Raw genomic sequence first — 14,342 nt, 5'->3', positions numbered from 1 at the left:
TGGTAGGTAGGCTGTCATGAGGAGACTGCGCACCAGGCTACTGAACGAGACCGTAACCGTGCTAATGCATGAGTCTATGTAATCAAACGGGTGACTAGGTTCTCTGTAAGTTATCAACCAATCCCAAAAGCCTTTATGTTTCGTGCGTCTTAGAATTGTGTTCATAGGCTACATTACCAAGGGTGAAGTATTATATCACATACAAATACACGTAATGTTATCTTGGTAGTTAAGTTAAATGTTAGAAGTGAATGTTGCTACAGGTAGGCTCATGAGGAGATTGCGCACAGCTGGCTACTGAACGAGACCAAAGGAGGAGACCGTGGCCACATTTGCAGCTTGAGGCTACATGTCTTGGAGCGACTTTGGCGAGAGCAGCTCAGACCCTGACTACTATATCGTTTTATGTTCTTCTTTTTTTTCGGTACAGCTACAGCACAGGTACTTGGTAATTATGGAACCGTAAAAGGAAAGGTTATCCAACCATTATCCTCTACCCCTACCTGAGGTCATGCAGCTCAGACCCTGACCCAGTGAGCAGAAGAAATTCTCCTGGTGACAGTTGAGTAATAGTGACCTCAGCATATACTCTCCCCCGAGGAGTCAGCATGTGGCTAATATTTGTCATGCCCACCTGAAATAAGTAAACATGAAATCACTGTGAATCATACATATATCCAGTTATATGTTAACATAAGTTAGCATAAGTTTGTTAATAACTACAAACCAATTATTTTCATTTGTTTCGTACCGACAGTACTCGGTGACCTTGAGAAACATATCTGTGTTGTTATGATCAGACTGACAGTTTTATTTGCATAAATACTTGCTTTTCAGACATAAACTAAGCATTTTGAGCAAGATACACGCTTTTGCAGGTAATCCACTGTGTGGTACAGATTGCACTTATTGGGCCCTATCTTGAGAATCAGAAACATATCCTCTGAGACGTATGGTTTAATTATGTTTAGGGTGTGACCAGTCCAAAATCACTATCTTTACCACATAACAGACGCCAGGCACATTGTTCAAAAGGGTTGTTATGTTTTTTAATTAGTCATGGGTGTGTTTAAACCAATGAGAATGACATCTGTTGTTCCCTTTAAGAGCAAGGAGTGCAACATCAAACATGTTGGTATTTTGGTAGTCATCTGAAGGAATCTGCTTGCACGTGAGACTGTGTACATGCAACACCAGAATTCCACTAAACTTTGCTTTACTAAAATGTGTGTGTGACTAACAGAATATAGCCTAGATGTATACGTACACATGCGCCTATTATTTGAACTCATAGACAAACTGAAACTAACTTCACCATGGTCTCATAGGCAACGACAAAACAGTTTTTTCACTTAGTTATTTACTTTAACTATTGACTGACAAAGGGGTTAAGACATGGCTTTAATCACTTAAGGTATCCAAAGTGCATAAAACTCCATTGTACTTCATTCATTTCTTTACGCCGAGTGCTGGCGACTACGCCGCTCCGTCCGGCATCTTTTGTCTTTTTGTTATCTGTAGTGTTTCTGTAATCTCGGCTTCATTGAAAATGAGGGCTTCCCTCAATGACCCTCCGAGAATAAATAAAGGTTGAATGAATGAATGAATGGATAGTTTAAATGGTTAAATTATTTAGGTAGATAGTTGACGATAACTGACAGTTGGAATGGCTCTAATGTTTGCTAGCAGTTATGCTAACTATGTTAACAAAGATAATAATGCTAACCAAGTTACTATGCTAACTAGCATGCTAACAATGTTAAAATGCTAACTATGCTAACCATGTGACTTAGCTAACCTAGCTAATCATTTTTTAGTAGTTATGCTAACTAGCATGCTAACTATGTTAACCATGTGACTTAGCTAACTTAGCTAATCATTTTTAACAGTTATGCTAACTATGCTAACCATGTGACTTAGCTAACCTAGCTAATCATTTTTAGCAGTTATGCTAACTATGATAACTAGCATGCTAGCAATGCTAACCATCCTAACCATGTTACTTAGCTAACTTAGCTAATCATTTTTAGCAGTTTTGCTAAAAATACTAATAATGTTAGCAATGTTAACATGTTAACTATGCTAACCATGCTAACTAGCTACAGTGGGTAGTCAAGTCAGTTTTATTTGTATAGCGCATTTAACGTGCACAAAGTGCAACCCAAAGCGCTCCACATATAAGACATTGGCAATGACACATAGACTAACAAAGACAATAGCGGACGAAGCGGCGTAGTCGCCAGCATACCCGTGACACCAAGACAGAACTACATTTAAGAAATAACAAACGATGCCGGACGGAGCGGCGTAGTCGCCAGCGTACCCGTGACACCAACACATACAAGACAGACAACAAACAAATTAATAAATAAAAATTAAAAATAAAAATTAGTCCAATTTCCAACCGGCTGAAAATGTCCAAGGGCAATGATGACTCGCGTGAAACTGCGCACAGCTGTGTCTCCACAACCGATGCATGCAACGCCAACAAAGTTCTTCATCTCACTGGCAGTCTGGAGATAACGTGAACGTTAGGCCTTGTTAGTCTGGAGATCACTGGAAGCATAACAGTCCGAAGTCATGGGCGATCTTGTAGATCAGCAACTCGGTGGACTTTTAACAGCGACCGTAGTTGGTCCGTAATGCAGAGTCATTCAACGTTAACGTTAGTCTGCTCAATCCAGACTCCAGGCAGTTGGCATGGCAGCTCACTGGTCAGAAACAGCTCGGCGGCCTCGGCAGATCTTTCGCAGAGTAGCTCCAGCTGCTGTCCCGAGGAATCCCCTCGACCAGACAGTGAAGTGCAGCACCGGCTCACAGATGGATGGGAAGGATGTAAGAGGCCCAGGGCAAAAGCTAGCCATAGCAAGCTCCCAATGGACAGACGTTAACATCAGCCGACTTGAAAGCAGTAAAAAGGACTAAGAGAATAACAGGAAAACTATAAAAAATAACGTAAATAAAGAGAGTCATAGTTGATGACAAGTAACAGTTACAATGGCTGACCAGTTAAAAAGTTCAGTAGTTTAAAGGGTAAAATTGTTTAACAGTGAAATATTGTAGTGAGGACTTTTATTTTGAAACAGTTTTTGGCAGAGGAAGCAGTTGAACAGGGTGTGTAGTCTTAATAGAGCCTTGTCACTCCCCGATGTGAGTTGTTACCCGATGTGAGTCACGCATGCTCAGATTGATAGGTTTTACGGCATAACGCCAATGGATTCGACTGAAATCTATAAAATAATTCACTTTTCTGTTTAAAAAACGTTTTAGCTATCTAAGATTGTTGGATTGCTAACGTTAGCAAACGCCATTCAAGTGATTTTCATGCACTGTAAAAAGCATTTCCTGAAGGAAATACAGTGCATGAAAATGCAAAAAATATGATGTAAAATATGCAGAGTAAAAAAAAAACTATATTGGTTGCTAGGTAGATGAGGTTTAATATAGTTGGAATGACTGAACAGTTAAATAGGTGGGTAGTTTATATGGTTAAATTATTTGCTTGGTAGATAAGTTTTAATATAGTTGGAATGACTGAACAGTTAAATAGGTGGATAATTTAAATGGTTAAATTATTTAGGTAGATAGTTGACGATAACTGACAGTTGGAATTGCTCTAATGTTTGCTAGCAGTTATGCTAACTATGTTAACAAAGATAATAATGCTAACCAAGTTACTTAACTTAGTTAATTTAGCTAATGTTTTATATAGGATGCTTATATATATATATGCTTAAAGCCTGAGACTGGCAGTTGATCCAGGTGGCCGGAACACCTGCCATAGGATTCTAATTGCTTAACGGCTTTATTGTGATGTCATCAGCCCATGTTAGGTCTATGGGGACATTTTGAGTAGTTTTTAATTAATAGTTTAAAAAGTATAAAAGTTACAAAGCTGAAAAATACATAGCAGTCATGTCCTAAGTAAGACCTACGTAACATAGTTTGAATGAAGTTTCTACGTTAAACGGTTGAAGCTGCATTAAATGCATTAGCGGAAGAATAAGAAGAAGAAGCCTAGGAAGAACAGTACAGTGCATTTTCATGCACTGTAATAAGAAGCCTAGGAAGAACAGTACAGTGTATTTTCATGCACTGTAAAAAGCCTTGGAATAACAGTACAGTGCACTAAGTCACATAGTTAACAGCATTAACATTATTAGCATTTTTTTAAAAACTGCTAGAAAACATTAGCGAAATTAACTAAGCAAAGATAATTGGTTAGCATTATTATCTTTGTTAACATAGTTAGCATAACTGCTAGCAAACATTAGAGCCATTCCAACTGTCAGTTATCGTCAACTATCTACCTAAATAATTTAACCATTTAAACTATCCACCTATTTAACTGTTCAGTCATTCCAACTATATTAAACCTCATCTACCTAGCAAATAATTTAACCATATAAACTATCCACCTATTTAACTGTTCAGTCATTCCAACTATATTAAACCTCATCTACCTAGCAACCAATATAGTTTGTTTTTACTCTGTATGATATTTTACATCATGTTTTAGCATTTTCATGCACTGTATTTCCTTCAGGAAATGCTTTTCTAGTTCTTCTTCTAACGCAGTTAATGCAGCTTCAACCGTTTAACGTAGAAACTTCATTCAAACTATGTTATGTAGGTGTTACTTAGGACATGGGGGCTTTGTATTTTTCATCTTTGTAACTTTTATACTTTTTAAACTATTAATTAAAAACTATTCAAAATTTCCCCATAGACTTAACATGGGCTGATGACATCATAATAGAGCAATTAGAATCCTAGGCCAGGTGTTCCGGCCACCTGCATCAACTGTCAGTTTCTCAGGCTTTAAGCATACAGTCTCATTCTCTTAAAGGAATTATCTGGAGTAAAATGCACTTTAGATCACTTAGGATACTGAAATAACACTTGACACTGAAATAAAACTTACTGAAATAAAACTTGACACTGAAATAAAACTTAACAAATAAAGACCTCGGGATACTTCGGTTTGGCTTTAGGGACCCTCTACTCACTACCACTTAAGTGCAATGTTGTTTGGAACTGTAGAAGAGGTATAAAAATAGCGTTTTGTAGCGGCGAAATAATATGCCCTTCTCACTTCCACGCTAACGAGCTTTGACTAAAAACGGTAACATCGAACTTTCTCAAAACACATCCGAATGACATGATTTGGATGTCAACTCAACGTATGTACTCCCAATCATCCGTAAATTGATCTAAAGTGCATTTTACTACGGATAATTCCTTTAATAAGACTACACATCTTGTTCAACTGTTTCCTCTGTCTACAACTTTAACCATTTAAACTATCCATCTATTTAACTGCTCAGTCATTCCACCTATATTAAACCTCATTTACCTAGCAAATAATTTAACCATTTCAACTATCCACCTATTTAACTGTTCAGTCATTCCAACTATATTAAACCTCATCTACCTAGTTCAGTCATTCCAACTATGTTAAACCTCATCTACCTAGCAAATAATTTAACCTTTTAAACTATCCACCTATTTAACTGTTCAGTCATTCCAACTATATTAAACCTCATCTAGCCCTACCTCGCAAATAATTTAACCTTTTAAACTGTCCACCTATTTAACTGTTCAGGCATTCCAACTACATTAAACCTCATCTACCTCGCAAATAATTTAACCATTTAAACCAGTGTTTTTCAACCTTTTCACTTTTGACACTTAAAATGTCCCACGGCACACTAACATCATCCTGTGTGAAGAAAAAATAAACATACCATAGCCTAAAATTTCAAATAATACACAGATATGTCCTTATTATGGCTTCTATGCAAGACCTGCTCAATAAAACAAGCGCCCTCTGTTTCATTTGTAGGTGACTATATCTATAATTTAATTGTTGTTATGAACTGGATATGTGATGATTCTGTGAATACTGGATATGGGGGCCCCGTTGTACAATGCCTGCATACCACAAATAGTGCAATCATACAATCAACGAGAGCATGTGGTTATAAAATCTCTATGATGCAACAGTTGCTTTTCTGGACCAGTGAGTGACACAACTAACCTAGCAACAGCCTAGCAACCACCTCAAGTACCCTAGCAACAGCATAGCAACCATGTCAAATACCCTAGCAATAGCCTAGCAACCACTTCCACAGTTACAACCAAGCAACCAATATAGCAACCAATGACTTTAACCTAGCAACCAGCATAGCAACCATCACAACTAACCTAGCAACAGCCTAGCAACCACCTCAAGTACCATAGCAACAGCCTAGTAACCATGTCAAATACCCTAGCAACAGCCTAGCAACCACTTCCACAGTTACAACCTAGCAACCAATATAGCAACCAATGAGTTTAACCTAGCAACCAGCATAGCAACCACCACAAGTAACCTAGCATCAGCCTAGCAACCACCTCAAGTACCCTAGCAACAGCCTAGTAACCATGTCAAATACCCTAGCAACAGCCTAGCAACCACTTCCACAGTTACAACCTAGCAACCAATATAGCAACCAATGAGTTTAACCTAGCAACCAGCATAGCAACCACCACAAGTAACCTAGCATCAGCCTAGCAACCACCTCAAGTACCCTAGCAACAGCCTAGTAACCATGTCAAATACCCTAGCAACAGCCTAGCAACCACTTCCACAGTTACAACCTAGCAACCAATATAGCAACCAATGAGTTTAACCTAGCAACCAGCATAGCAACCACCACAAGTAACCTAGCATCAGCCTAGCAACCACCTCAAGTACCCTAGCAACAGCCTAGTAACCATGTCAAATACCCTAGCAACAGCCTAGCAACCATGTCAAATACCCTAGCAACAGCCTAGCAACCACCACAACTTCAACCTAGCAACCACCATAGCAACCAACAGGATTACCTAAGCAACCAGCATAGCAACCACTTAATTTGGCATAACAAACAACATATGTACCCTAGCAACACTATTGCAACTATATCTGCATTATTTGTTTTTACTCTGTATGATATTTTACATCATATTTTTGGCATTTTCATGCACTGTATTTCCTTCAGGAAATGCTTTTCTAGTTTTGTTTGCCTTTCTTTCTCTTTATCTGTTTGAATTAATGAAATGTGTAACCATTATGGGTAGATTTATTATTAAATAAATAGGGCCTACTTTAGGTCTGGATGGTTCTGCCAAAATCAGCACACTGCTTGTCGATGGGAGGCTAAGCTTTGTCGCATTGCGCGCCGAGGCATATAGGAACGTCATCATCAGAATAATTGTGGGTTTTAGTGGTGTTAATAGTAAAATAGACTCCTCAATCCTCACATAGCCCTCGCTGCCAACATTGCTAAGCCTAAATTGCAGCATGGAAAAGTCAATACGACCCACGAGAGAACAAAAACAAACAAATAGCCTAAACATGCAAAAGCGCAATGCCCTTTTGGATGTGTTGACTCATTGAGTGCCGTTGAGTGGCAAAAACGTAATATTACGTTTTTAGCTTTTTTTTAAATTACGAAACTAGACACTCTAACACACCTTATATGTGATTTTGGGAACTCTGTGATGAATGGAAATTAAATATATGACGATCGAAAACTCATGAAAACGCACAATCTGGACATTTTATCTGGGACCGTATTCACAAAGCCTTATCTTACCACTAGGAGTACTCCTAAATCGCACTAAAAGATTTTAGCTAGGAGTTTTCTCTTAAAAGTTATTCACAAAGCCTTTCAGACCTACTCTTAGTAAGGAAAAATGACAACTCCTAAACTAAGAGTGAGTCTTCGTTGCTATGGATGACGTTACTCATGCACGAGCTTGAATGAAGTGACCACCTTGATTGGCTGATGATTGTAACGCGGGAATGATTCCAAACACCTCCCTTACGATGATGAGTGACAGGTCTGAGAATGCGTGCGCTACACAAGTAGTGCGAAGGACGGAAGATGATAAATAACTGAATAAAAAGGCCTAGCCTAAATGAATAAAGAGTAAGGCAAAACAAATAGCCTAGTAGCCTAATGAAACATAGGCCTACGGATTGATGCAGTATCATTGCAACATTATTAAATTAATCTGTCACCATATGCATACGTTTGCAAAGAGGAGAACATTTTAATTTGATTCACAATGAAACGTTACATTTAATTTACATGTTAACAATGAGTAGTTTTGGTTGTTGTTGTGGGCGTTATTGCGTCCCTTTTATGAATGCAAAATTGTTCCCTCGCGATTGGAAGCTCCTGTTGCCGCATAGGCTACGCATTTCAAAACATCGCAACGTGAAATGCCACAAAAAGCTGTTTGTGAATAGGTCTTAGTGAGTTAGGAGTCCTCTCGACTTCTTTTAAGCTGTCCCAGACTTAGGTGCTACTTTTAGGTCTAAAATGCTTCGTGAATTACTTTTAGTGAAAAAAATTAGGAGTCCTAAAGTTAGGAGTGACACGCCCATTATTTTTAGGAGTTGCTCCTAAATTCGCCACTTAGGAGCTACTTTTAGCCTTAAAATTCTTGGTGAATACGGCCCCTGGACATTTTATCATAACTCGGTTGCCGCTTTGGGTCGAATCAGTGACGCATGCACGTCAGGTCAAAACCAGGCCATTTTCTTGGGTCTATCACTAGGTGGCAGTCTCGCAAGGTCTCGCTTTTAAATGAGCCATTGTATGTGTTCATAGCTATAACACAGAATATGCTTTGGCTGTACAAAAATCATCAACAATGGTCTAGATTGCTGGCACTCTAGGACAAAGCTTCCGAAAACAGCTTGGCATTCAGTGAGTTAATAGAGCTAGTTGCACTTAGTTGTTAGCAATTGACCAGGTTGCTTTTTCAAATGAAATGCGTTTGTTATAGGCTATACGATTGTCAAAATATGGAAATTAAACTGGGTGCCTATACATATAACCTACACAAACAATCTTAAATCGACATGAAAGAAAACAATATGCCTCAGCCTCTGGACTAAATAAAAACATGTTGTTGGGATAAACACTATAGTATAGTATACAGTATAGGGGCCCATTACAGGTCCCCCCCCCCCATTTTGAACCATTAGCGCTGCCCCTGACTGTACTATGTCAATGGGGATCTGCTTATGTTGGGATGAAACACGTGACCACCTCGGAACCAATCGCTAACGGGATAGCTCAGAACATTCGATTCTCCAGTTGTCGCAACTCTCTTTATAAACGGCTCTGGATGTACCGACGCTTTAGCGCCCACTTGAGGCGTATTTTCTTTGCAACATGCACATAAAAACATGGCGTGGTATGTACTAACAGGCCACACTTAGATTAAACTGCCTGTCGCAGGAGCTGAGAATGGCAATTTGCGCTTTTTCGTGTCATGTACAGGTGCTGGTCATGCACTTATATGCATTCATTCATAAGAGGGTCAGGGGAAATTGGGAGTTTCGTGGAAAAATTGCAAATCCAAATAGCGGTTAAAATTGTTGGTTTAAAGACAACTGAATCGCTATTCAGAGCACCAGTTTTCCTTCTTTGTACAAAGTCAAAATCAACCTTAGCTTTCACTAGCCTTTCTAATATCTTACTTTCACTTTCATGTCATCCACTTAAAGTTTCCTACTTGCTAGATTTGACAATTGACCTATCGCAAGCCCCGCCCATCGAACGCGGATGAGCCAATGGCAGTCCAGTAGCTCCGCACATGTAGACAAAGTTCGACAGCTTCACCTTACGGCTCCATAGAAATGCACTGGGAGCCGTGATTTTTTTCCGGTTTTATGGGATTGTATAGTGATGTATAGTGATGTAAATTGAAAAAGGACGGCCATGTGTGGGATTAAAACCAATACACAGAATAATGGCTTTCAATCTTCATTATGCTTTTTTGTAATTATGTTAAATTAGATTAAATTCTCTCCCAGCTCTCCCTTATTTTAAGCAAAGGGTTAAGTTACTCCTTAGCAAACCACAATGAAACAGTGCTCCACCACATCTATAGATTAAGCCAAACAGTTAACTCAATGTAAATAAGATAAACAAGGTCGTTTATTGTTCCCAGCGGGGTCATCCCTATGTTCCCCGGGTCCTATGTTCCCAGCACTGCCAGCATTGTGTATAATATGATTGTCACTTTGAGGAGACTCGTAGACAACTAAGGTTAGCATAGTTAGCTAACCGCTGCTAATGTGCTAGCATCGCCTCGTCAGAAAAGCATGGGGCTGTGCACAGTAGTGTAACTGTGATGACTCCTGGGCCTACTCAAACAGTTGTAGCCCCAGTTAGGTCCTCATCACCCACTTATTGATTAAATGATTTCCTTGTTTTTTCCTTGTCACCCCAACAAGCAGCACCTGAACTCTGGCACTCCCTATTGGTTGTAGTCATCACATGTTTTGGTACTTAATTAAACTCTTTCGTTTCAATTCCTTTTTTGAGCAGCATTTGTAATGCTACACAGCGCTAAGCCCTATCCTTTGTTCTGTTCGCTAAACAGTTTGGACTGTAGTTTTGTTTGACATTCTTGTTTACTCTTGGCTTTCATAATGCTGCAAGTTGGCTGTTTAACTGGTGTGACTTCAGAATAAAAGAAACCTGCATCTACCTCCTGCATCATGGATGATTTCTTACAGTAATATTTATTCACCATAAATTAATAAAGTCGCTCTGCAATGTAGACTATGTTTCTGTTTATTTGCAGTACCATGTTCCTTACATGACATGACCTGGTGCCCTTGTAATATGCATGCAAGTCTATCTAGCTATTCTATCAGTCTGTCTAGCTTTTAATATCAGTGAGTCCCTCTCGCCCCCTGTCTAAGTTTGTCACCCAACAAACCTAGATATACATTTTTATACGTGTCTCCATGGCATACTGGAGTTGTTCAACGGATTCTAAATTAAATCAGGTCCGTAGCTCTGTAAAAGCTGGGTTGTAACTTTTACAGACAGGCTTACAGCTACCATTGAAGTTCTAGTCAACTCCGGTCTGAGCTGTTGGACTTAGCAACAGTAACTAAGGGGGGTGGGACTTCGCGAAATTAAATCTGTACAGCTGTATTGCCCTATAGCCTATGTGCACAAGTAATTTGAGTAGAACTTCTACCTTTCATAATCTCCTGGCTTTTTGACATCTTATTGTATTATTTCATGATCACTAAACATTTGATTCTTTTTAATGTTGTCATCAGTTAACTTCATTAAACTGTGCTTGTGATTGAAGTATGCAGTTCAGTTGTGAACATTCACAAATTGCAGTGAGGGTGGAGAAAGACGCTGATTACCCAATGAGCTATAGTTATGATAAATACCACGTAAAATAATTACGCCACTGACCAAGAAAAACCTAGTCTATAGCGAAAGGCGCATATAAAGTACAGCTGAAGACACACTGTCACAAGATGTAAGCATCCCTTAGCAACCTGTCTCAAACAACTCCTCTGTGGGATAAATATCCTAGGATTTTTATTCAGTCATTCGAACATTATTTGCATAAGTGTTGCTTTTTTCAGGATCATTTTTCTATTGTAACCCCTTGTCAGTCAATAGTGCAAGAAAAATAACTGTGTAGAACTGTTTTGAGACCGCTGGTTCTCTGTCCATGAGTTCAAATAATAGGCGAGTGCAGAATGCATATAGACTATACTCTGCTAGTCACACACAGGTTTTAGTAAAGCAAGTAGTCTACTTGTGGAATTGTGCAAGCAGACTCCTTCAAATGCGTTGACTGTCAAAATACTGACGGGCTGTATGCTGTTGCGCTGCTGGCTCTTCAAGCGAATGACAGATGTTATTCCCATTGGTTTAAAGGATGTTACGCCCAAAACACACCCATGACTGACTGAGATATGGGAACAACCCTTTTGAGCCCAGCGTTTGATCACAAAATTACACCATTAAATTAGCTAATGTGGACTGGACACGCCTTAAATGTTTTTAAACTTTGTACGTCTGACCAGACGTTTCAGATCGCCAAGATAGGACCCAGTGATCAGTAACTACCAAATTTCTATCGTTCTATCGTCTTTTCTCTGACGTTAACCATTTCTCGGATTAATGTAATACTGAAGTGCAGTGAGTTCGTCACACATACAAAGTTTTTTTTTTTTTACCTTCGGCATGGTGTTGGCAAAAAGATGATCAAGTAGTTTCAATGAATCCTTTCCTTTCACAATGAACTTTCCAAAAGGTGACAGATCAATTAATCCGACCTTCTCCATTACCAGCTTACACTCACGTCCCACTGGCCCAAACCAGTTGGTTCTGCGGAAGTTGGGGCTATAAATCATGAGAGAAAAACACAATTTTTTGTATAACCTGCTCTGAATCAACATTTGACAAAGTACAGTTGCACTCATTTTAAAGAACATACTCAAGATATGCAACAAAAAAAAAGATCTTGCAATGACACCTCGAGGGCTCTGTAAGTAGGTCATTAGATATTAGACAATTTTTAGGGCAAAAATTGTCATTACATGCAATGTTTGCCATTTACATTAGAAAATACAAACATACAAACATTTGCCATTTACATTAGAAAATACAAACATACATTTGCCATTTACATTAGAAAATACAAACATACTTTTGGATATGTGCTTGTGTGTGTCTGACAGGAATGGGGAAAGAGAAAGAGAGAGATAAATGTAGACTAACAAAGAATTACATCAAGGATAACCTATAGATGAATTGTCTATGAATTACATGAAGAGCATTAATCCTTAGGCAGTGTAATTTTATGCTTTACTTTTAAGCTCTTATCTCCGCCTTTATATCAAGGACCAATAAGGTGTGTTTGGTTTATCTTTTCATGTTTATGCATTAATGTCATCAGGAAGCAGGCCAGTAGAAATATCTATTCATATATACAGTGATAAGTTTGGAAATTGATCTTAATGCCTTAAGTAAAAAAATGAGGACAATCTTTAAGGACACCAATTTTCTTTGTGAATGAATGTATCGTAAATAAATAAATGTTGGTCTCGTCCAGTCCTTTGTCTTTCTGTTAATTGGTCTGTGTATTTCTACACCCCTCTGTTCCTTTGTCTCTTGTCGGTTCGTCTCTCTTGTTATGTATGTTTGTAAGTTTGTGACAGAATGCTTTTGTTTGTAGAATAGTAATAAAGTATGTTTGTCTGGAATCCTGCCTTTAACGAGTCTTGCGCTTGGGTCTTCCTGCCGAACCCTGACAATCAGTCTGTTCTCTTTATAATTTTGTTCACAGACAAGTAATTTTGTTCATAAAATACAAAATCAAAATGAACAAAATGAAAAGGTTACCTTTATATCCGATCTGGCTTTCTCTTTCAACTTAACTGAACGTGGTTTCAGGGAATGGGATCACCTGTTTTGTAATTTTACCCAGATACAACAAATGCTAGTCTTTTGATCGGCTGTTGGGTGGCTATTTATTGTTTGTTTGGCTGGTGAGTGGTTATTCTTATACTTGTGGGAAATCCACTCGTATGCCTGCGCCTTGTCCATTAATTAGATATGCGGATACCTTGATATCCCTAGTAATTTTCCTGAAATACAAGATGTGGCTAGTCTAGCAACTCTCCATTGGCATGCTGGAAAAATGAAACTTTCCCTTCATGCCTGGAGAGATATCCACATATTGCCTCTGAGCAGGCCTATGGGTCAGTAGGCTACCCTTGCACAGAGAATTCCTCTGGACAAATACTACCTTCCTACCAGCCAATTCTAGAGCTGTCCATGCCCAGGCTTGAGCTCTGTGCAGCCCTTACAGGAGCTCAGCTGGCAAGAATGCTTGGAATAGAGCTCACATTGGATATCCGCCATGTTTATATGTGGACCAATTTAATCACTGTGCTGTCCTGGATTACATCAAATTTGGGTTTGTATAAAGTCTCTAGGAGCTTACAGACCTCCAGATGCGACGCTATGTTCCCACAGATGCTAACCCAGCTGATGATTTTACACATGGGAAAGCCCTCCTGCAGCTGTCAGGGCCATCATGCTGGAGTCAAGGCCCAGCCTTCTGTTGCAGCATCCTGACACCTGACCCATATCCCCCTAGATCACATCTAACAGTAGCGATGAGGAAAGGAAGCCAGACATCCCATGAATCCAAAACTTCCAAGACCTCGTCGAAGCCAGATCGAAGGACCTTCATGGGGCAGCCAATTAGCAGGGCGATCCTCCAGTGGAAATCTATAAAAGTGCAGATGTAACGGATGCCAGCTAGCTTAGCTGTGCTTGTAGAGGTAAACCTCACTCCAAGACGCCTCAACAGTGCTGATGGCATGCGAGCAAGTAGCCTGGGCAATTGACCTGTCGCTAAGCGCCACCCTTAGAACGCTGATTAGCCAATGACAGTCCAGCCTCAACGGGACTCGGACATCAGCTCGGACAACTCCATAGGAATCAACAGGGAGCAGGCATAAA

At 39.4% G+C, this 14,342-nt stretch overlaps 1 protein-coding gene across 3 annotated transcripts in view; it reads right to left on the bottom strand.

Moving 5' to 3' along the window:
- Nucleotides 1-14,342, bottom strand: part of dmgdh (dimethylglycine dehydrogenase) — a 200,459-nt gene that overhangs the window by 55,857 nt on the left and 130,260 nt on the right. For all 3 annotated transcript variants that reach the window (XM_076284921.1, XM_076284920.1, XM_076284919.1), the window contains 2 exons: nucleotides 12,047-12,212; nucleotides 504-634 (listed from right to left, as the gene is read on the bottom strand). In XM_076284921.1, the coding sequence (XP_076141036.1) occupies nucleotides 504-634; nucleotides 12,047-12,212 (297 nt within the window). The remainder of the gene's footprint in view (nucleotides 1-503; nucleotides 635-12,046; nucleotides 12,213-14,342) is intronic.

Source organism: Alosa pseudoharengus, unplaced genomic scaffold (genome assembly GCF_046254945.1).
Source record: "Alosa pseudoharengus isolate Yale_2024_CS ecotype anadromous, Long Island Sound unplaced genomic scaffold, YU_APseudo_1.1 YU_APseudo_1.1_scf_14, whole genome shotgun sequence".
Taxonomy (NCBI): Eukaryota; Metazoa; Chordata; class Actinopteri; order Clupeiformes; family Clupeidae; genus Alosa; species Alosa pseudoharengus.
Note: the sequence above shows the minus strand (reverse complement) of the source record. Positions and strands in the feature narration are given on the sequence as shown.